We start from the raw sequence: 22,361 nt of genomic DNA, 5'->3' as shown, positions 1-22,361 counted from the left end.
TAACCCTGATGAAATTAGTGTATCCATATCCATAGTATCAAATGTTATGGGAATAAATCCACTTTGTTTAATCAATGAAAAAATAATCTGACAATGGCAACTACATCAGACGTTACATTTTACAAAAGAGAAAAAATCGGTATGATCTCTATTTGTGTGAAATAGATATATTTGCTTCTGTGTGAACCCCCCGCCCACAGAGACATCCCCCCCCCCCCCCACACACACACACACACGCACACACACACACATTCCACAACCCCCAACACCATGAGGCTATTTTTGTTGTTGTTTAACCTTTCAGAAACCTGTGGAGGATGAGGTGTGATACCAGACTCAAGGGAGCTATTCCCCTATGAAACCTTCATTTAAAAAGAAAAAGAAGAAAAAGAAAATGCTCCGATAAGCAGCTGATGCCACTCATTAACTTCCAGACCCCTCCTCCTTCTCCTTTTTTTTTCTTTTTTTGCACCTGTAAACACCTTTGCATTTACTGGAAAAAGACCGTCTGACTCAACACACCTTTCACCTGGAGACCATAGCGTGACATCACCATCAGGTGAGACCATATCCCCATTCAGTCTGGAGCTGTGCATGCCGTACGTCTTTCACTGCTTATTCTCAGCACGGGGAAAACAAGTGTCCATGACTACATGTTAAATCCCTTTGGGCGCATCGAGAGCCTGGAACGGTCTGAGTATAGCGCTACATACTTGTTTGCTCTGGATTTTGAGACGATTGTAAACAGGGATGAATCCCAATTTGGTCAGTCATTGATTTGGAAACAAATACTGTGCCTGTCAATGGACGAGAAGGGCATTAGTCATCCAGCAATATCAGCAGCTCCAGATGGCGTTAAAGTACTTCTGATGCAGAAGGAAGTCTCTACTGGTTCAAGCTTTTGAATGTTCATGAAACGAATTCCATGGCGATTATTCCGCTCCTGAAATTAGTATCTTTTTGGAGGTGCCCCCTCAGATTTCCTCGCCATCAAAGTTTGGCTGCCACCACACTGCGGAGCGAAGCTCTCATTTCAGCCAGTGTTAGAGAAGGGTTTTTTTGCGTGGCCAGTGGATGACCCGAGTGCAATCAACGAGTTGGCTGCATCCCCTCAGCAACAACGCGCCACCATCTGGGTAAGCCCACACACACACACGCACGCACACACACGCACACACACGCACACACACACACACACACCTGTGCTTTCTGGGAGTGTGCCGTGGAGAGAGGCAAGCAAAGGGCTGAGGCACTGAGGCAGAAGTGGAGGGCAGGGGACGGTGTGCATGGTTGTAACGGACGGGGTCATGCAGGGAGAGACTCCTTCAACGTGCATTTCAGAAACCATTTAGGAGGTCGCGTCATATACATATATATATATATGAAAAGAGCTAAAATATGGATTAAGAAATTGAACAATGTCATAGAGTAGTATGGAAGTTTTATGAGATTGTTTGACCTGCTTTTCCCCAATATGATGCTCACACGGGAGGCCTCCGCACCAAACTTGATGCGCGTTATCTCCTAATTCCACCACACCGAGACCGCACGTTTGATTCCCGGGGACAATTAGATTCAAGATTAGTTTTTCATTTTATTGACCTGTTTTTCTTTGTATCACTTCTAGAAAAACGTAGGGGAAAAGAGGACGGGCCTTTTTTTCGTCACGCATCTATTTCTCGCATTGCACATGGGCGCAGTATGACCTTATCCATGGATTATTGGTTATCTGCGTCAAAAAGTAAAAAAAAAAAATCAATTTCCTTCCCTTTGGCTTGCACCAAGTGTCGGCTGAGTGTGCATGTGCCTGCAGAGGAGGCCTGCTCCTCTACCTTCTGCTATCCTCGCCATTCCCCTGAATTATTCGCACTCAGCTTAAGACAAAGCCGACAAAACATTCTTGGGGGGGGGGGGGCTGAGAAAAGTGTGAAGATGGATGAAAGGGTATCTGCGAGCTATAGGGGGTGTGTAAATGTGGAGCGTGTGCTGCAGTGTGTGTGTGTGTGTGTGCGGGTGGGTTGTTGTGAATGAGTGCGTGCACTTGATTTGATTCCTAAGCAGGGTTGAGTCCTCAATGATCATTGACTAAGCCACTTCTCGGCGGGGAAAAAGACGTAGTGGGGAAGGTGCCGGGGGCCAGATGAACCGAACCTGACCGGCCTAAAAATGAGCTAAGAAAAAAAACATCCATAAACTTTTTCACAGCTCAGGAAGCAGCTGTGCAGAGTTAACAACTTCACACTCCTTTTAATTAAATCATCAGAGACCAATCAAGCTCTGTCAGGTTGCATATATAAATATGTAATAAATATGTATTGTGCCTCGAGAATTGCACTTCACAACTGTTTCTGGAGCGATAGAGTCAAGTCACTGTGTACCGGAGGCAACCTGAGAGAACCAAAAGCACAGAACTGAGTAAAATCACTCACTCTAACATTCTTAATGAGGTGTGTGTGTGTGTGTGTGTGGCAAGCCCTCAGCAGCAATCAGAGGAGACAAGGCCTGAGATAAGACTTTTATCGCGGAGAGACGATCGCGATAAACCGTCATTTGCTCGACTTTCGCCTCCACCGCTCATCACAGAGCGGGAGCGAGATCCAGACCGTCAGTGCCCACGCAGACTCCCTCCCTCACTACGAAATCGTTCCCCTACAATGACCTTGGCTCGTCAAACACACATACACACATCGGGTTTCATGATAGCCACCGTGGTGCCGCGTGTGCTCGGCTGTTGGACACATTCAGGTTGTCTTGTGTAACGCGGCTGTTTTCTCTTTGTGCCGGTGACATCCACAAATCTGTCCCGTTATAAATATATACCTGAATGTTTGCGCACACCCAGAGGACGACATCACTCTAACTGGGTGATTATTTGTTGTGAACGAAAGCCATCTATTTGATTCAGGGCTCCGACGCCCACATCGTGAGCTCCATTTTGACCTTCGAAGCCCTTTCAACAAACCATCAACACTTCATGACTACAGGAAGACACAGCCATGTCAGGCTGTACTTTACCGTACTCTGAGTTAATATCAATATGCTAATATACCAACGACAACAATGCTAACATGCTCAGCAGGTATCCTGTGTTACCTTTGCTGTTTAGTATGGCGGTAGCTGGTTTCAGACATGAACTGTGCAAAATGTCCAGACATGTTGGTCCAGAAATTTTCCAGAATTTCACTTTAGGGACGCATTCACGCCAACATAGAGATCTGCCTATAATTCGGAAGTGTCTGGGTAGAGCGTGTGGGAGGCAGGACGATATCACGCACTCTCGCTAGCTGTGAAATTTCCCGCTAAATTTGCACATGAGCTCACTCTGACATTTTCCAGAAATGTTGCCATGGGGGGGCTGGACGGAAAATATCTGGAAAAATGTCCAGAGCAACATTTGAAGACATTTTGTGTTCACATACTGGCCCCTAGGAACATTTCAGGAAAATGTTTTGACTTCAGTGCCTGAAAGCAGCTAATGTGAACATGCTAACATTTGCTAGTTAGCATTAAACACCACTGTTCACACAGAAGAGGCTTGCGACTAAACCCCATGCAGCAGTACAGCGGTTTTACTTCAAGGAGAATGGGTTAAACTGCGTTTCACTGTTATTGCATCAACTAGTTTAACTGTTTTAAAATAAGAAGTAGAAGAAAAAAAAACGAGGTCAAACAACAAAGATTGAGTCAGCAAAGTAAAAAGGATGCTAGAATTCTCAGAAATTGCAATTAATTGCATGAATCCTTTTTTTTTTGGGGGGGGGGGGGGGCACTGCCCATTTAGTTGTACAACATGAATCCAATTAAAAACCCAATGATGATGATGTTTTTTTACATGCAGGGTTACAGACAGCCCTCGTATGGTCAAACACCTTGAGGTAATATTTGCAGGACGTCGCTTATGATTTTTTTATGCGCAGCCTGCGCAGACGAGCAAGTCCCTGCCGCAGCAGCAAAAGCTCAGACATGAAGCCAGGTACAGTGAAACAAGAAGCCCAAAAAGAAAAAAAGACATCAGAGGAGTCTCTGATGGAGTCTTCCTCCCGGAAACACAAGTGATAACACTCCCCTCCGTGCCCCCACTGTGTCAGGCCTCACCATCTCGCATCCATTATTCAACCGTTCCCCTACACCGCTGCTCTGCCCTCCCCAGTCATCCCCACCATAGATTTATAATTTATCACCCGTGCCTATGAATCTTTAATTGTTTTTAGAACAGCCATTGGGGATGTATAATTCAATGTTCTGTGCCCCAAAAGCAAGCTCTTTTTTCCAAAGGAATGAAAGGGCAGGGTTTACCTCTCCTAGTGGTGTTATGTAACACAGAACTATCCTGGAAGTCTAGAGCCATCGGAATTATCAACTGGGTGTTGGGTTGATGCAGAGAATGCCCTCAGTCTGTCTGCCTGTCTGTCTGCCCGCCTGCCTGCCTGTCTGTCTGTCTGTCTACCCGCCCGCCTGCCTGCCTTTCTTTCTGTCTGCCTGCCTACCCGTCTGTCTGTCTGTCAGCCTGCCTGCCTGCCTGCCTGCCTGCCTGCCTGCCTGCCTGCCTGCCTACCTGTCTGTCTGTCTGCCCGCCTGGCTGTCTGTCTGCCTGCCTGCCTGTCTGCCTGTCTGCCTGTCTGCCTGTCTGTCTGCCTGCCTGTCTGCCTGACTGCCTGTATGCCTGTCTGCCTATCTGCCTGCCTGTCTGTCTGCCTGCCTGTCTGCCCGACTGCCTGCCTGTCAGTCTGTCTGTCTGTCTGTCTGCCTGTCAGTCTGTCTGTCTGCCTGATTGCCTGCCTGTCAGTCTGTCTGTCTGTCTGTCTGTCTGTCTGTCTGTCTGTCTGCCTGTCAGTCTGTCTGTCTGTCTATCTATCTGTCTGCCTGTCAGTCTGTCTGTCTGTCTGTCTGTCTGCCTGTCAGTCTGTCTGTCTGTCTGTCTGTCTGCCTGTCAGTCTGTCTAAGCTCTAACTCAAAAGCAGAGCTGCGACACAGTGACCTTCACTGGAATAGAGAAACCAACGGAAGCTTAATAAAAAAAAAACGTCACATGACAAAAAAAAAAAGTGAGTTTTCTTGTGGTAACATTCAGGGTGAATAAAATAGGAAAATATAATTTCAGCCCATATTGAAAATATGCAAATTCCGGCAAATGAGTCGCACACCTCTGTTGTGATTTAAGTGGTTTAGGTTTGTGCTGACACTTCCAGGAGATCTAATGTAATCAATAGACCATAGATAATCATTTACTGTTTATGCGAGACACCGGACTGTCTTTGTCGCTCTCTGCTGACTCAGGAGTCTGAGGGAAAAACTTTTGGCCCAAGCACGCTGCACTTGGCCTTCTGAAGACGCCTGTCCTCCAGTAACGACGTGGCACACGACGATCCTCGGTACTGTGCCTCTGAAGTGGACTGTGAAGCTCATAAAAACAGGCCGTTCATAAGCAGAATGAATAGTTTGCAATAGTTCATTGGCAGGCTGTAGCACCATGAGGCGGTTAAAGGTGATTTATGTCGCAATTGCCGTAGCCGTTTGTGGGATAATGAAGCCATCGGACTGTAAGAAGTCTTGTCTTGTTTTAGATAATGTTCGTCTTTTTTCCCCCTGTTTGTAAATGAGTAATCCAGTGCGACGCAGGAAAGCACATGGATCCGAGCTACATTACAACCATTCAAAAATCCTGTCTGCATGGTGAATTATTATTTTTGAGATACTGTTATTGAGTAAATGAGAAAGAGGACAAACAATCGGTGTCTTGATTAGAATAATAATTGTATTTGTGTTTAGTTATTGAATATTTAATTAGTTTTTCATACAATTTGAATAGCTGTATCTGTCAAGGCCTCATCGGTTTGAGAAAAAAAAAGGCAGTGTTCGCTCACTGCACCTTGCTGGTTTCACTTTGGTTTCTGACACGTGGATCATCAGGGGATTCATGTTTTCTGTCTGCGAGGCAGCAGGAGAGATACGAGCGTGGAAGCTTATGACTCATGAAAGGACTCGCTGGGCATCGCGCGGTGTCGTCTTGCCCCCACGCGGACCATCGTCTCCTCATTTTCTGAGTCTGTAGCTTGATCTCCCCATGTGGCTGTTTACTTTTTTTTTTATCTTTATCTTTACTTTCACAAAAATGTTGTCAGTACTACCCAGTTTCCACATGAAGCAGATTAGCTTGTGTTTGTGTACCAAACTCTTGAAATATATTAGAGATATTCTTTCAAAAGTATATATATATATATATATATATATATATATATATATATATATATATATATATATATATATATATACAAAACAGCTGATGAAACTCTGCCCTGCATTTCTGTTCATCTTCGCACACCGAGGAGTCCACAGGAAATGGGTTACAAAGGTCTGTCCAGCGGCTCGTGTGCAACATAACGAGGCACATTTCTCAACATGCTGTACAACCCTTTGCAGTCCCTCTCTCTTTTTTCTGTTTCAGCATATCATACAGTATATTATCTGTTTGTGTGTGTGTGTGTGTGTGTGTGTGTTTGTGTGCTGCACCCTTTCACCTGGGTGAACCTGTTACGGCTGTTGCTTTTGCCATTTGAGTGACACCCCTACTGCTTGGTGCTAGTCACAACGGGTATGGTAGACATATGATTTTGCATGGAATAACAATGTGTGTACGGTCTGTGAATTTTGTTGCGATTCTTCCCTGACTTTAACTGCAAACTAGGGGTTAGGGGTTATGATCCGGATTTTGCGCGCGGACCTCTTTCAATCCAATCACACAGGAAATGGGTAATCTCCATTATTTTTTAAATCTTAAAAAATCATTTTATTTTGTTTTTTTGTTTAAAGCAGATTCTCATGCAGTCTATGTTGCTCTGTCTGCATTGTGAGCATTATGTCTTTTTCATCATCTGAAAGAGGAATTGAGCTTAATCCTGTCATGCACGGAGAACCTAATCTGCTCGCAGTGACTGCGGCCCAGTGAGATGACAAATACAGAAGCTTAAGGGTTTTCACAGCGAAATGCCTGCAAATACCTGACTGTATAGGCAGTTTAACCAGTTTTAGTGTTTTTTTAGTGTTTGGATCAGTGCCAGTTGTGACGGATGTGTGAATTAAAAAATATGTTAATGCAGACTTTCATTAACTTTTATGTAAGAATTCAGATTCATTACTTAAGCAAAGTAAAAGTAGCTGATACAAATATACTCCATTACAAGTAAAAGTCTTCCATTGAAAATGGCACTTAAGTAAAATACGTAAGCGTTACCAGCAAAAATAAAATGTTGTCAAACATATGAAAGTAGTGAAGTAGAAGAAAATAACAAATATATTGGTAATACTGGTGTAAAATACAAGTATCTCCTGGATTTCAGTGAGTGCAGTGAATCTTTCATAATTTAAACTGGCAAAGTTTGCAAATTGTGTTGATTATTGTGCAAAAGATTTTGTTTCTCCCTAGACATTTGACCACAGCAGAAACCAGTGCAGATTGACATGGACTCTCCCGGGGGGGTTCGGAGGAGGAGGGTAGCTGCGGCGCCGACAGCAGCCCCTGACAGCGGCTACGCCTGCTTCATCTTACTCTCCTGCTTCTTAGTCTTCGGACTGACCTTTGGGGTCATCAAGGCCTTCGGTGTCCTCTACGTCGAGATACACAAATATTTTGAAACCACAGCAACGGGAGCATCGTGGATCACCTCGATCGCCGTGGCCACCATTCACATTGTCGGTAATTATGCCCTTTTTTAAAATTCTAATCATATACATTTTATAAAGAGTATAAAATGATAGGGTGAACATGTTTTATAGCCCCCAATTTCAACAATATTACCCCAAAAAATTGTACATGACTAATTCTGTCTTCTTCGGGGTCTGACCACCAGGTGGCTCTCTCTCTCTTACATCTTTTTTTTTTTTTTTTTTTGTAACTGTAAACACCCGTACCTTTCTTGTGTTGTATACATTGTTCACACCCAAAACTATTAGGGAAAAAAACTATAGGATCGCCTTTTTATCTCTGGTATTCTGATAGATGTGGGTGAAATAAATGATTAACTGCTGCATGATGTAGGCTAAATGACAAGGGGATTAATTTTAAACCTCTGAAGTCTTGTGTGGTTTGATCTAAAGTCTGTCTTCAACGAGACTATTGAGCAGCCAGGATTATGTGTCGAGAGAAGAATCATCAACATTGAGAATAAATAGAAATTCGTACCTGCTGTGAAGTGCTTGAAATATAGTACACTATATTTGTGTTGCCTTGAATAGATTTATACTCTACTGTATTTATGCTGAAAAGGATTACGTCCCGTGTGTCCCTCTGCAGCTCCTGTAGCTTCTGCTCTGAGTGCTCGCTACAGCCATCGCTCCGTGGTGATAGCGGGTGGACTGATTTGCAGTTTAGGAGTCGTGATTGGGTCTTATGCTTCTAGCCTGACTGAACTCTACTTAACCGTGGGGTTCCTGAATGGTGAGTGGCTGAATGCAAACACTTCACCATGACTCTAAAATGCACAAAATGTAATATGTACTGCTGTCCTTCTGTCCTTTGCTGTAGGTTTTGGCTATGCGTTAACCTGGACCCCCACAGTGACAATGCTTGGCTTGTACTTTGAGAAGAGGCGTCCGATGGCCAACGCCTTGTCCAGCGCCGGAGAGTGCATCCTTACCTTTGTCCTCACACCCCTGTTCCAGCTGTTGATCGACACCTACTCCTGGAGGGGTGCTCTGCTGATCCTCGGAGGTCTGCAGCTCAACCTGTGTGTGTGCGGGATGCTGCTGAGGCCGCGAAAAGCCACCGCAGGTAGGACCTGTGTCGGTGGCGGCGTGGCAGAGGAGACGGAGGAGCCGGGAGCCTCTGAGGGGTCCGATCAGGGCACAGTCCAGATATGTCTTGAAGACCCCGGGGAGATACCTAATTCGGAAGACTCCAAGTGCAGGGGGACTAAGGGAGCGGAAATAAGGACCAAAATCCTTCGCTACGTAGATTACACCCTCATCACTAATGCTCAGTTCATGGTCTACTCCATGTTCGGGCTGTTTGCGGCGCTGGGTTTCTTTGCTCCAGCTCTGTTCCTGGTCCCCTACGCTCGCAGTAAAGGAATCGAGGAGTACCAGGCGGCTGCGCTCATGTCCATCTCTGCAGTGCTGGACCTGAGTGGCAGGGTGCTCTTCGGCTGGGTGGCAAACCTGAGACTGGTGGAGACGGTATGTTCACTTGAAGAAAGGAAAGTGGAAAGTGCTATCTATCTCCTCTTGTAATAATCGTCTAGGAGGGGCGAACAAGCGTGTTTTCTCAAAATCGTTATCAGCTTGTTTCTGTAACTACATCTGCAATGCTCGCCCAACAAGACCCTCAGACAGCTACAACTGATTCAGAACGCTGCTGCTAGAGTTCTGACTTAGAAAAGAGAGCATGTGACACCAATCCTCACGTCTTGACACTGGCTTCCTGTTAGCTACGCAATTGATTTCACGGTCTTACTTATTGTCTACAAGACACAAGTTGGTCATGGCCCAATGCTTGATGTGTATAGGCCGAACAGGTCTCTTGGATCTGCAGGAACTGGTCAGTTAGCGGTTCCTTAAAGTTAAAACTTAACATGGTGGAATGGCATTAAGCCACTGTTCTGCCCACCGCTGGAACCAGCTCCCTATATGGATATGAAATCTGCCCCGGCCTAGGCTGCTTTAAAAAGAAGTTTAAAAACTGCTCAATTTTCTGGTCCTTAATTAGACAATACCTGTTTTAGAATTTGTGCTTTTATGCTGTTTCTACACTTTTTAAAATGAGTATAAGTTCTTTTCATTTTTGTGAGGCACATTGAATGACCTCGGCATATCGCCTGAAAAGTGTGCACAGGTGCGTGTCAAGGCCACATCTCTGCAGCCCGTGATGCCCAGTCGGTCGGTCTGCTGTGCTTTGTTTCGGTTTCTCACCAGATGCAGCAGCTGACGGCTACAGTGATTCTGCTGGGCACCGTGTTACTCCTCTGCCCGCTGACCTCCTCGTTCGCGGAGCTGGCGGCCTTCAGCGCGGCCTATGGCCTCGTGTACGGCGCCACGGTCGCCGTCCACATCACCGTGCTGGCCGAGGTCGTGGGCGCTCACAGGCTCGGCAGCGCACTGGGGTTCTTCATGCTCATACGCAGCAGCGGAGGCCTGCTCGGACCGCCCGTTGCTGGTGAGTGCGGAGGATGCTTTTGATAGTCAGCTGTGAGTGCACAATATGCAGTAGCTGCTGTGCATGCACAAAGAAATGGATTTCAGCACTGACTTCTTTTGACTTGTTGTCACCTGTGATCCACGTTGACTGGCTGAGAAGAGCCGAGTATAATTCATTGCGTGTTAAGGTTTCTGTTTGCAGAGCTTTAGAGAAAAATCCAAATCATTACCTCAAGGTTACAGTGTCCGTCATTCTTCCCGCTCCTTCTCCTTCCGCCACATTAAATCACACACAATGGACGCGCTTGTACGCCGTTCTACATTGCAGCTCCGGCCCAGTGAGCCTATTCAGTGAAAATGAGATTTTTCATACCTGCCTGACGTGCAGCGCCACCCTTCACTTAATCATGGGTTTTGTGATCCATCCCGTTGGACACCGTGGTTTCATATTCAAAGTGCAGCTATGTGCAAAAATTACAATATCACCATGCGTCGCAGTTGTGTTAATTTCATGGCTGATCGCCTGCCAGAGATCCTTTCTTCTCCTCTGAATTGAGTTCCCTCCCCATTGACTTCCCATTCTGCTCCTTGAGACATTTGCCCAAATCCATACACTGCGGTGGATCATCCGTATTGACATCACAACAAAAAACAGAGGAGTGGAAACAACCACAACATGTTGTAGATACCAAGTAGGAGTTTTCATCGACCTCTTTGAAGCAGCAATAACAGTTTTTTTGTGGCCACTTATCATCACCTTTTACAGTTGACATGGTCACAAACTGTTTCTACATATTTACACATCCAGCAGATATGTGCGTCAACCTGACACCTGTAAGACACATTATTCCCTCTCCCCCTCAGCTCCATTTTGTTATCCGCCAAACTCCTGAGAAAACCATGTGACTCTTTCGCTGCCAAATGCTCCACTATGTTCACCAGACGGTCACCAGCCTTGTCCGCCTGCTGTGTGGTGCCAGGCAGGTATACTGTACGGTGGGTTCGTAATAACAGTTATTGCTTGATATCACCTGCTTGCCGACAGTGAAATCGAGGCTCTCTGGAGTTGTGAGTTCAAGAAAAACCTAAACAATGAGCTGGAAGACGCTAAACTGCTCCGTGGAGTCATACATCTCTGTGGCTTCATCACGACAAGCAACTTTTTAGCTACACACACGATCTTTCGATCCATTGTTGAAATAAAAGACATTGATTATAGCAGCGTTAGGTCATGGCTGGATGCATGATAAGCACAGCATATTACCACCATACCAACATATTCCTGGTACGGTGTTTTTTTTTCCTAAGCCACATCTTACTGTCATGTTTGTCATGATGTACCATTTTCACCTTTATGATTAGCCGGGGAAACTAATGACGGATAATGACTTGAGTGTAGGTGCCATAACACATTTAAATACATCTTAGAGTGCGAATGCATTTTGGCTGCAGCTCCGATATGTCTCAAATGTGCCGGGCTACTTGAGCAATGTGTCGGCGGTTATCTTAATTTATGCGCTCTCTGGTGAAAAATAAAAATAGCCAGTCAGTAAAACTGACTCGCAGAACGGTGCTCACAGCAACAACAACAAAAAAATCCTTTCCTTTTGTCAAACCGCCACAGACCGCAGCCCCGCCACCCACAGCTCTAAACAATGGAGGTAAATACAGCCCGAAAAAACACTGAGCTTGACTTTGGCACCCAGGCACGACCACCCCTGCCACAAAAAGCGCCCCTGCCTCACTCACCTGTTAGTGTAGAAAACAGGGGAATAAGCGCAATTAGAGTTTTTGAAGTGTGACAGGCTGATTCTCTTCACCTCTGCGGGATTCACGTGTCAAAGAGCTCGGACTTTCCTTTCAGAACTGTGTTTTCCTCTCTCTTTTTCTTGTATTATAAATTAAGTGGGGTCCATTGTCACTGGTCTGATGAATCAGGTAAAGCTTAAGATTAACATTAACAAATCCTTTCAACTAACCCGCTCTGCCGACAAACCTCCATTCCTCGATTTCCCTTTAACATCTCCATCAGTGTAACAGGTTCTTGAAAACCATCTAATGTAAATTAAAGTGATCCCACCACAATCCCACCACCAATTTATGTTTAGAGGCTGACGCTGCCCTCAAATCAAGTCAAGCGCTAATTGAAGTAGAAAAGGATCCAGCCTTCCGTGTCCTATTTATAACTGAACATGGTCCCACTGACACAGAGGCTATTTCTAACTTATTTACTGTGCCGTTTTGTACTTTGAGCACTTTGAAGAGCCGAGACTTGATGGATGTTGAGGGTGCACCAAAGCGTTCTAATTATGTTCCTTCATGGGAGGAAAGTAGTGGCATTACGCCACCATTCACTTTCGCCCAATCCTCCTTCTCCTTATCGCTGTCTCAGTCTTTATCATCTCTATCAATTGAAGCCAAAATGATAACGTAATTTGCGATATTGTTGCGGCTTTGGCCCTGGTGGGTCAAATCAGGAATCAAATACATGGGTGCAAATGACCCATACGTGTTCTTTTTCATTTCAGGATACTTTATTGATCAGGGGGAAAATTACGGGATGGGTTTCGTCATGGCGGGAGTGTCTCTCATCGTCTCCGCCCTGTTCCTGCTCCTCCTCCATCAGATGACTCGCAGGGGTCAGGGGTCAACCGCCAAGAGTCACGATATGCACACGGACACAATGGGAAGAAGCCTCGGAGGTGATGAAGTCAAAGAGCCGGGCGTGAAATGAAAGATGACTTCTGTTGGAGGATGGAGATAGATCTCAAGAAATATGGGATGGTTTATGATAAAGACTATTTTGATGGAGAAATTCAGGGTCAGTGGGGAAAAAAAAAAAAATGTCATGCAAAGAATCATCTGCAGGGTCAACTGGCCATGTGGATGGTTTGGGGTCTCTGTGCTTGCAGGAAATTGTGCAACTAATGAATCGGACAGTTTGCAGACGATCTCACACCTCACACTATTTGTCTTTGGCCGGTGGGAGGAAGCCAGAGTACCCGGAGAGAACCCAGACAAACACGGGGAGAACTTGCAAAGGCTCTGGTTGGTTCAAACCAGGATTTGAACCAAGAACATTCTTGCTGTGAGTCGACAGTGCTAACCACCACATCACCGTGCCGCCCCTTGTTTTAGTTATTTATTAATAATAGAGTCTAACCAAGTCAATATTGTTGTATAACTTCGAGATATTGTTTGGAAGGTTTTGGAGGGGTTTTTTCTAAGTCAAGTGGATAAATATTAATGACGTGGGAAAGGTGTTGCTTTTCCCTCCATTGAGAAACATTAACCTCAACCACCATTGCCCTCCGGACTCAAAATGTGAAATCCAATGGATTTCTATCAAAATCACAAGTTCAGAAGTTGATTCAAAAAGGCAACAACTTCTTTTATATGTGCCGCGTGACAGTCAATCTTCTCATCCTTTATTGCGCGAGTACCATGCAAGGATGAAGGCTGGGCCGCACACTGTGGCTGTGTGGCTCCCTCCAGTGAGAAGATAATGATGCTGCATTTGCAACCTCCACAGCTGCAGGGCTGCGCTGCAACGTGTAGATGAATGCATGATGCTATACCACAGGAAATGTGAGAATATCAGGGAATTCACTTATAAAAACAAAATTGCAATAAGGTGCACAGTTGTTGTTTTTGATTATTAAAACCTAAACAAAACATGTGAAGTGTGCTCCTTTTAGTTTTAGCACAAGCACAAATTTTAATCAGCCCCACAAGGGAACTGAAGTGTTTAATTATGCAGCTTAAACATCCAAATAAGCTCTAAATGCTTCGACGAATTTCTCTCAGAGTTGTGTCCCGGTGTAGCACCGAGACCGAGCGAGAATCTGCTGCAGAATGTTTGGTATGTGCAACCCGCGTGAAAACTAGCTTTCATAACCCCCGGACCGATAACGAGAGCAACCAGACAAAACAACAACCCCATGTCAATGCAAATATAACAAGAATAAATAAACATGTCACTCTCGATAAATCTGCAATAACATACTCCAAACCAAGGTTTGCAAACGGCGGCCCACACTGAAATCTGCACCGCACTAAGCTGAAGACACACACACAGATACACACAGACACACAGACACAGACACACACACACACACACACACACACATACATGCCAGAGGAAAGAGAAAAAGAAAAACTTACAACAACAAGAGAGCTGACAACAAGTCTCTGATCTGCCAGAGAAGAACAAAGACAAAAAAACATGTTTCATAGAAACGCTACATGAAAATTAAACATGCACACACACACACACACACACACACACACACACACACTTCTACTACTACTAGGCAACGGTTGACGAGACGGGACGTCGCCTATCATCAGGGAAAGACAGCGGGGGAAATAACTTCTCAATGTAACTTGATACATGAGGAAGTTTGATGCGTTATTCTGCACGTCAGCTCGCCTGAAATCCCAAAACCCATATTTACACATTCAGTCCCTGTACCGCACACAAGAGGAGAGAGGTGTCTGACGGAGCAACACACAAAACAAGGGGGGAAAAAATGGAGACTATACACCGTTCGCTCAAAAAACGTATTCGTTGAGATGATAAATGGATTTTACGGTTTTCCCTCTTGGAAAACATAGTAATTTTAAAGGGATACTCCACCAATTTACCTGTCCTGAGGAGTGCTACCTAGCCAGCCTGAAAAACAATATCAGGATGACCTTCAGTCCTCAGTGGCTCCGGAGGGAGATTCGTAGAGTTCGGGAAATGTCGGCCTGGGCTTCACCCTCGTCATTTTTAAAATTTTTAACCGTGGCAGGATTGAACATTGTGGGGGCTTGACCTCCGCGTCTGCCGCGGCACTGTGGACAGTTTTTTGTTTGGTCTTTTAATGATTCACTTACTTCTAATAAAGCCCCATTGTCTTGTCCCAAACGTTGACGTACAGTACCTGCTTTTTTAATCAACATGCCGACCAAAGATTACTTTGTCACACTGCGGTGTTCATGGACAGAGAGCTAAGCGGGACAATGTCTTTTCACGCGGCCCCCCCACCCATTGCACTGGCCCCATCAACATCGAGTCCAATAAAGCCGAGGGCACAGGAAGAGCTTTGAAGTGGGACAGGACTTATTGAAGCGCCTCCCGGTCACTTTGCCCCCACAGCGGAACCCCTCGGCACGGAGTCGCTATAGGAATAGCTGAAATAGTTTGTCCTTTTTCTCTTTTTTTTTCTCCTTCTCCTTTTTTTCTTTTTTCAAAGGCAACCTTGCTTCGAGAGGTCATGCCGAGGAATGCCGCGCGGCTACCTGAGTTCAAAGTGTTTTCGGCAGCCGGATGAGAAAGAGGACGGGTCGACGCGAGGAGTCAAAGCGTCGACAGGGAGAAAGTGGAGAGAGGGAGAAGGCAGAAACGGCAGGGCAAGAGAGAGAGAGAGAGGAGAGGGGCGGATGATGGCTGCATGTGAAGGAGGAGGAACCAGCTGGGAGAGAGTCGGGAGAGGGAGGAAAAGAAAAGAAAAAAACAAGAAGGGAAACTTCAAACTGAAGAGGAGCACAAGAGGGGAGAGGGAAAAGGAGGCACGCTGCAATAGACAAGCTGACACGAGAAGGAAGAAAGATAAGGAGCGTTGCAGAAAAAGAAGCAACTACCGTGAACTGAGGGGAACTGGTTGGAGCCACTGGAGGATCGAGGATAATGATTCAGGAATGAAATAGGCTCCTTGGAGCGGTTGAAATCTCTGACCACCTCGCCGAGTCGAGGAGAGCAGAAAGACATGCCGGTAATGAGAAATGATTAGTGGAGCTACAGGGGGTTTGGCGTAATGAGCATGAACAACAGACCCCCCCACACACACACACACACACACACCACCTCCTCCAGAATTGCCCTCTGAAAGAGGTTATTGCTTTCACACATGGGCCGTTCGACGTGCACATGTCCACAGCGTCCTTAATGAAACACTCCTCGGGCAAGACCCACAAGTAATTCACATTTTTACAGGAGTTTTGCCTCCATAAGCACGAGTTCTGCATGTGAAACCCACGATTTTCTGATCTGAATGTTACTGAAAACGGTGCAGAGAGGGCAGACGGATGTTTGGTCTACGCGAAACCCTCTTTGTCTGTCGACCCTTTATCTCCGTTTCTTCTGTAGCTACTCCAGTTCTTGTTTGTTCCAGTTTTTGCCCCCCCCCCCTATTTTTCCATCAGCCAGTGCCAGCCCGCATCTTTAACCAGCTGTCCCACTTCCACTCATCGCGGCCATTGTGTTGCCATGTCTCACGGACACTTTAAAGAGACAACAGTGCTTCGACTCCAGACGTAACATCTCTCGGAAACGTATTGGACGCAGAGGCGCATTTTATATGAACAAAGTAGTCACTTTACATCTCCTCGTTGATGTACCTTGTTAAAAGTCTTGTAAAGTAGAGAGCTGGTGGCACCGGTCCTGCTCTTCTCGTCTCTTTATAGTCAAATAAATCCACAGCACAATCTTGTTTTTAATGCGTCCGTACTGTGTATGGAGGCGCGTGCTTTGTTTCATCACTCAAACTGTACCACCTGACCAAAACAGAGATTTATCTGCCCTCTTCGGCCGCCCGAGGTTTATATTCAATCAGATGCACGTTAAAACCAAACGCTAGGATGCAGCTAATGCTCGCTGAACTTCCACTTCAATGTGAGACAGTAAAACAGAGCAAAGGCAATTTTATGATGTACAAGACGTCAAAAGGAGAACATTTGTTTTCAATGGAACTGCGTGAGTCACAGCGCTATTTACTCGTCCCTCGCTTAGTGCAAGCGACGTGACTCCTTCCTTACATGGCACAGCAGTGCAGGACTAAAGAGGTCAATTCTACAGGCAGAGAGGATTGTACATATGTGCTGAAAGATTTCAACCCCTAAGTGCCACTTTCTCTCCAAATCCAGCAGCCTATGCCACACCGACCAGTCCCACCCGACCCCTGACCCCTACATGCTGACCTCTGGCCCACCTGACCGCCCTGACTTTGGAAATGAGTGGCTTTGACAGGCTCCCGCGCTCAGGCTGCAGCACATTTGCACAGGAGTGGCCCACACCGGAGCAGCGTGCTAATCAACATTAAAGTGACAGAGTGATGAATGCCGTTCACCTGGTTTGCTCATTTGTGGCCACACAAGCGGTGAACACTCGATGGTCTGGACTCAAGTGTTTCAACACATGCGGGACACATCGTCAACAAATTCGGTTCAGATGTTTAATTCCCCCCAAGGGGAATTGCAACGGCACCAGTAATTAGGTAAAAAAGGATTTCATTTGTCCGATAGTTCGGTTTATGACCGAATACCTATGAAACCGTTAGCCATCAGCCTCAGCTGCACAGCACTTTGTTTTTTTTATTGCGCATTAGTAAATGTTTTTGCCACAATCGGGGTTTTTCGCCTCGGAAAAGAAGCAGCTGTGCACTTTTTAGAGCACACATCTCAACCTTTGACTCGCTTGTGTAAGTGTTGTTTTTCAAATGAGGCAGAAGATGGGACTCAAAAACACAGACTGTCAGCACAGAAGAAACCTCTAATAAATTTCTATTACTGCCATCACAGGCTCACAGATGCAATCCAGATGCACGGGCTGAACTTCATTATGGAATCTATGCAAGGTATTCCAGTCTGGCTTGTATTGAAATCATGCTACTGAGTTCATACAAATCAGTGGAGCCTGCCGTGACCGCTGAGCCAGATACAATCTCTGAACAACAGCCTGCTTTTAACCCACGAATCAGACTGGAATGACCATTAGAGAGCAGAAATGTGTCTTATGAAACGCCCTGACACGCGCAAAACTCTCCACCCTGCAACATCTTTGCTTCACAGATGAGAAGAAGTTCTGTCTTTTGAGCGGCGAGTCTGTCTGTCACCAGGATTCAGTGTCCAGACTGAATTGTCACACCCTGTTTTCCTGCGGGACAAAGTCTGTACAGTATGTGTGTGTGTTCACGTACCTGAATCCCTTTATCAGTAGACCGGAATGTGTGAATGTTTCGCCCCCTTACTTTCATGAATCCTTCTGTTTACTTTATTTCATTTTCATATATACACCACATTCCACAGTTTTTAAAGGAAGCAGGATATGGTTCCCTATTAAGATCCGAAGATGCATGCAAAACTATGACAAAATAATTTTGCTGTGCTGCATTCTGATATTATTATTGTGTATTGGACCACCAATAATATTTCAAGACATCAGATGAACGTTATTTATGGGAGACCTTTCCTTATAGTGAAATGCCAAATAGAGTACTTGGTCTTTCAAATATAGAAAGATAAATACTTTCCTTTTAAAATGATGTTTTGATGCCCTGGAAATAGAATATCTTAAAGTATGATCACATGCTCACGAGTAAAAGAAATGAAATGAGAAATTACTCACATTCCACCTTGGACTGCGTCTATCGTGTAGCCAAATAGAGTTGTTGTAAGAGTAATCCTGTCCGTTGTTGATCGTCTCTCCAAAAGCTAAAATTAAATCACAAAGAAATCATAAAGGATTGAACGAAGCATATTTCTGGCTAACTAGCTTTTTCTACATACTGTTACTTCCAAAGCCGAGGAAGATATACAGTACTTTAACTTCTTCTAAGGTTATAAGTTATGTTTTTAAAAAGTAAAACTTATGAAGGCACAGATTTTCCCACTATGTAACAGCTGGAATTGAAAAATGCTTTTATTTCAGGACGTAGGGGAAACATCGGTGTGAGAAGGTAACATTGGATCTGGTGATCCTCAACTCGACCAAACTCATTACACTCAATAGACTTTCACTCACCCAGACACATTCTGGTCTTCACCCTGTTCTGTCGCTTTACATACTTGGCTTTTCTACAAGCTTTAGACAATGTTTTTAAAAAAGCCAATGCCGCAATGTTTGTTTAACCTGGCGTCTAACGGCAGCCGATAAAATCTGCACACAACAGTCAGCCGGAAACAGTGTCAGTGTCTATCTTTGTTCAAAATGACTGTGTATTTCCAGTGGTTAATTTGACACGATTACCAACGTAAATTGCATAATGTGCAGCGGCTTGACAGGCTTTTTCGGGCCAGACGGGGAAATGGTCATTTCCAAGGTATTTAATGCACATCTGCATCCTATTAATGCTACTAAACTGTCAGCAATGGACGGGGGGATAACGTCTGTCTTTTGACAGTGGACGGGGGGATAACGTCCCCCCCCGCTCTCTCTTTTTCCCTCTCACTCTCTCTTTACTCTGCCTTTTGTGTAAGTGAAGCCGGGGCCTCCCAGTGACATAAGCCCCGCTCCTGTAGAACTAATAATGACTGAGATCTGTGCGGACTTAGCATTCTTTCTCCCTTTCAGTGCAGGACACCAAGAACGGCGAGAGGGAATGGGACGGGAAGGAGAGAAAGGTTCGGTGGTGAAGAAGGGGGGGGGTCTTCCAGTTTGAGAGGAAGTAACTTGAGTGATCCATTGAAAGGGGAAGAGAAGAGAAGATGGAGAGACGGACAGAGAGGCCCCCTGTCCCACACCGCATGCTTTCTCTCTTTATGGGTCAACGCCGCTGAAATCACACCGCATCCTCTCCAAACATGCAGACAGAAGGCTGTTCACACACACACACACACACACACACACATGAACACACACGTTTATCCTCATTCACAATGTGCTCACGTCTTCCCAGCGACACTGCAATGTAACTCATTCACATTCTGCTTTTCCTGGGAAAAGTCAGGAATGTAAACACGCATGTGGGACAGTTGGGGGGGGGGTTTTTACGCCGCGTCCAGTGCATGCTCATGAAGTGTCCTCAAACTGACTTCCCACTTTGCAACGCGGCGTGTGTTTGCCCCCTTCACATGCAAAAGGTGTGACGCAAAGTCACGGAACGCAAGTGAAGGGTCCCAACCGCGCAGTGACACAACTCTGCCCAAGTCGCGTTAAGATCAGCAGGTCAGTGCCGTAGAGATGCAGCAAGGGGACAAGGGGGAGGTCTCACACACACACACACACACACACACACTGCCTTCTCTGACGCTCTCCCCTCCCTCCTTTCACCCCCTCCCTCTCCCCGAGACATGTGCGCACGCTATGCCGGCGGACAGTTGCGGGCTCTGAAAAACTGATGCACGACCAGCTGCTGCTCTTTCTCCCCTTCCCTCCTTTCCGCTCCGCTCGGCTGTTCTCCTCCTCTTCGTTTTCTTCCCCACACTGCCTCCGTTCATCCCCTCTGTACTTTTCCACCTTCCTTCCCCTTCCGACGTGGGACATTGTGCCTTTGCACTTTTCCTCAGGCGGACATGAAGGCAGGTCCTGTCGCAGGGAGAGGGCTTGTGTAATCTCCGGCTGCACACGAGCAAAGGAGAGCTACTGCCTGGGCTGGAAACGCACCGCCGGCAAGGGGACCGCGAGCGCAGCCGGAGGGCAAACTTTGGGACAAGCGGAAGGAGGAGAAGAAGAAGAAGAAGAAGAAGAAGAAGAAGAAGAAGAAGGAATAGCTCTGAAAGAGGGAGGGAGGAGAAGGAAGGGAGACACACACACAGAGAGAGATTCAAGTTGGGGTGCAGGACACAACAGAGAGCATGCCGGGCTCGGTGGTGGTGCTGCTGCTGCTGCCGCTGCTGTCCCTGTTGCTCCTGTCCGCAGGAAGTGATGGCAGACGAATCAGGAAGAGAGGACTCAACCAAAAGGTGGGGCCGCTAACATCACACTTGCCTAAACGGGCACGTAAAGTGCGCGCGTTGCCTTTTCTCGTCCATCTGCTTTTTCTTGTGGCTACAAAGTAGGCGAAAGCGCACGGTGTTTCGTAGGACGGAGCAATGCCTTGCTTTCGCGCCGCGAGGGCCGAGGTGAGAGGTGGCCGAGTTGACCCGGGACCCGAGGTGCGCTCGTTCCCTGATGAGAAGAACAGTGGCGTTAACCAACTCTGTCCTTTCGCTCGAGCGCTGAGCGCAAAGGGACACTTAGGCTTCCTGGGAACTACCGTGATGTCTTGCCGAGAGTTTGGAGAGGAGATTGACGCCACCTCTTTGAATTTGTCTGGTATAAGCGATCGATTTAGCCACCTGCTAGTTACCTTAGCATGAGGACGTACGCAAATGAATTATTATTGTGAATCTACCACATGTATTTGGCAACCATAATTTGCAGGCCGAGAAAGAAAAGATCAGCTTTTAAAATGTGACGCACGGCTGTAGAGATGAACACCCACAAAGTGCATAAAGTAAAAATGTGCTAAATCTCAAATGCAAATGCTGATTAAACTTACAGTAAATTCAGTTATATAATAATGTAGCCATAACTCTTATTCTTTAAAGTTTTGAATGCGGCACTGCTGAAATGTTGCTTGTAGATGACCCCCCCCAAAAAATAACAATTCACCACCGGTAATGAAACATTCTCTGATTTTGAAGCAGGAAAAATGTACATGGACAGGAGAATGGTTTTATTTTTGTTGTTTGTTTTTACTGGGGTTTTTTATTTTTTTATTTGACGAAGAGCCAAAAGTTGAGTTTGCAACAGGTTGGAATGAAGTCGGTTAATTTTCAGATTTCCATGTGAGTAACTGAGGAGCACATTGGACGTACAGCCTTTGTCCGTGTGTGTGTGTGTGTGTGTGTGTGTTTGCGGTGGATAATTAGGGCAGGAACTGAACTTGCAGACCGGGCCCCTGCTTGTTAACTCGGCTCAGCGTGGCTGATTGATCATCTCTAACAAGGGCTCAATGTAGCGTACTGCCTTCTCCCTCTCTCTCTCTCTCTCTCTCTCTCTCTCTCTCTCTCTCTCTCTCTCTCTCTCTCTCTCTCTCCCTCTCTCTCTCTCTCTCTCTCTCTCTCTCTCTCTCTCTCTCTCTCTCTCCCTCTCTCTCTCTCTCTCTCTCCCTCTCTCTCTCTCTCTCTCTCTCTCTCTCTCTCCCTCTCTCTCTCTCTCTCTCTCTCCCTCTCTCTCTCTCTCTCTCTCTCTCTCTCTCTCCCTCTCTCTCTCTCTCTCTCTCTCTCTCTCTCTCCCTCTCTCTCTCTCTCTCTCTCCCTCTCTCTCTCTCCCTCTCTCTCTCTCTCTCTCTCTCTCTCTCTCTCTCTCTGCTCTCTTCCTTCCTCTGTGCAAAAGTCTCGTGCTCCAGTGTTCTCGTGCTTTACGCCCTTATTGGCCCGTCTCTCATCCCTCCTTTAGCTCTCTCCTCTCTCTGATATGATGTAGTTACCCTTTCACCCGCTCCCTGCTTTTGCTTTCTTCCCCCCCCCCCCCCCCCCCCCCCCCC

General features: G+C 46.0%; 2 protein-coding genes across 7 annotated transcripts in view; both read left to right on the top strand.

Annotated features, from left to right (window-relative positions):
* The first annotated feature begins 336 nt into the window (after positions 1–336).
* On the top strand, positions 337–14,118 carry si:dkey-246g23.4 (uncharacterized protein LOC559426 homolog). 5 transcript variants are annotated; one of them, XM_035643413.2, is made up of 7 exons: positions 337–559; positions 979–1,136; positions 7,424–7,693; positions 8,291–8,434; positions 8,522–9,171; positions 9,907–10,147; positions 12,657–14,117. In XM_035643413.2, exons 3-7 carry the CDS (start codon positions 7,459–7,461, stop codon positions 12,860–12,862), a joined length of 1,476 nt encoding a protein of 491 aa, XP_035499306.2. In that variant the 5' UTR covers positions 337–559; positions 979–1,136; positions 7,424–7,458; the 3' UTR covers positions 12,863–14,117. The 5 variants fall into 5 exon arrangements, 4 of the variants coding, with proteins under 4 accessions (XP_035499306.2, XP_035499305.2, XP_035499308.2 ...); XM_035643412.2 differs by having other exon boundaries at positions 967–1,136; XR_007031024.1 differs by lacking the exon at positions 337–559 and adding an exon at positions 10,993–11,124 and having other exon boundaries at positions 566–1,136; positions 12,657–12,785.
* Positions 14,119–20,161: 6,043 nt separating this feature from the next.
* wfdc1 (WAP four-disulfide core domain 1) overlaps positions 20,162–22,361 on the top strand; it is a 13,437-nt gene continuing 11,237 nt past the window's right edge. The window contains exon 1 of one of the 2 annotated variants that reach the window (XR_004794943.2): positions 20,162–20,793. Coding sequence is in view for 1 of the 2 variants with exons in the window: in XM_035643346.2 (XP_035499239.1) it covers positions 20,686–20,793 (108 nt within the window). In the remaining variant the exon portion in view is untranslated. The remainder of the gene's footprint in view (positions 20,794–22,361) is intronic. The other variant, XM_035643346.2, reaches the window with a different exon arrangement.

Source organism: Scophthalmus maximus, chromosome 7 (assembly GCF_022379125.1).
Source record: "Scophthalmus maximus strain ysfricsl-2021 chromosome 7, ASM2237912v1, whole genome shotgun sequence".
NCBI lineage: Eukaryota > Metazoa > Chordata > Actinopteri > Pleuronectiformes > Scophthalmidae > Scophthalmus > Scophthalmus maximus.
Note: the sequence above shows the minus strand (reverse complement) of the source record. Positions and strands in the feature narration are given on the sequence as shown.

What these genes read in the sequence shown, in the direction of transcription:
- si:dkey-246g23.4 (XM_035643415.2), top strand. Translation starts at nt 7,459, where the DNA reads ATGGACTCTCCCGGGGGGGTTCGGAGGAGGAGGGTAGCTGCGGCGCCG. An exon ending in GGCCACCATTCACATTGTCG is followed by an intron (nt 7,694 to 8,290) that starts GTAATTATGCCC and finishes GTCCCTCTGCAG; the next exon opens with CTCCTGTAGCTTCTGCTCTG. An exon ending in ACCTGAGACTGGTGGAGACG is followed by an intron (nt 9,172 to 9,906) that starts GTATGTTCACTT and finishes GTTTCTCACCAG; the next exon opens with ATGCAGCAGCTGACGGCTAC.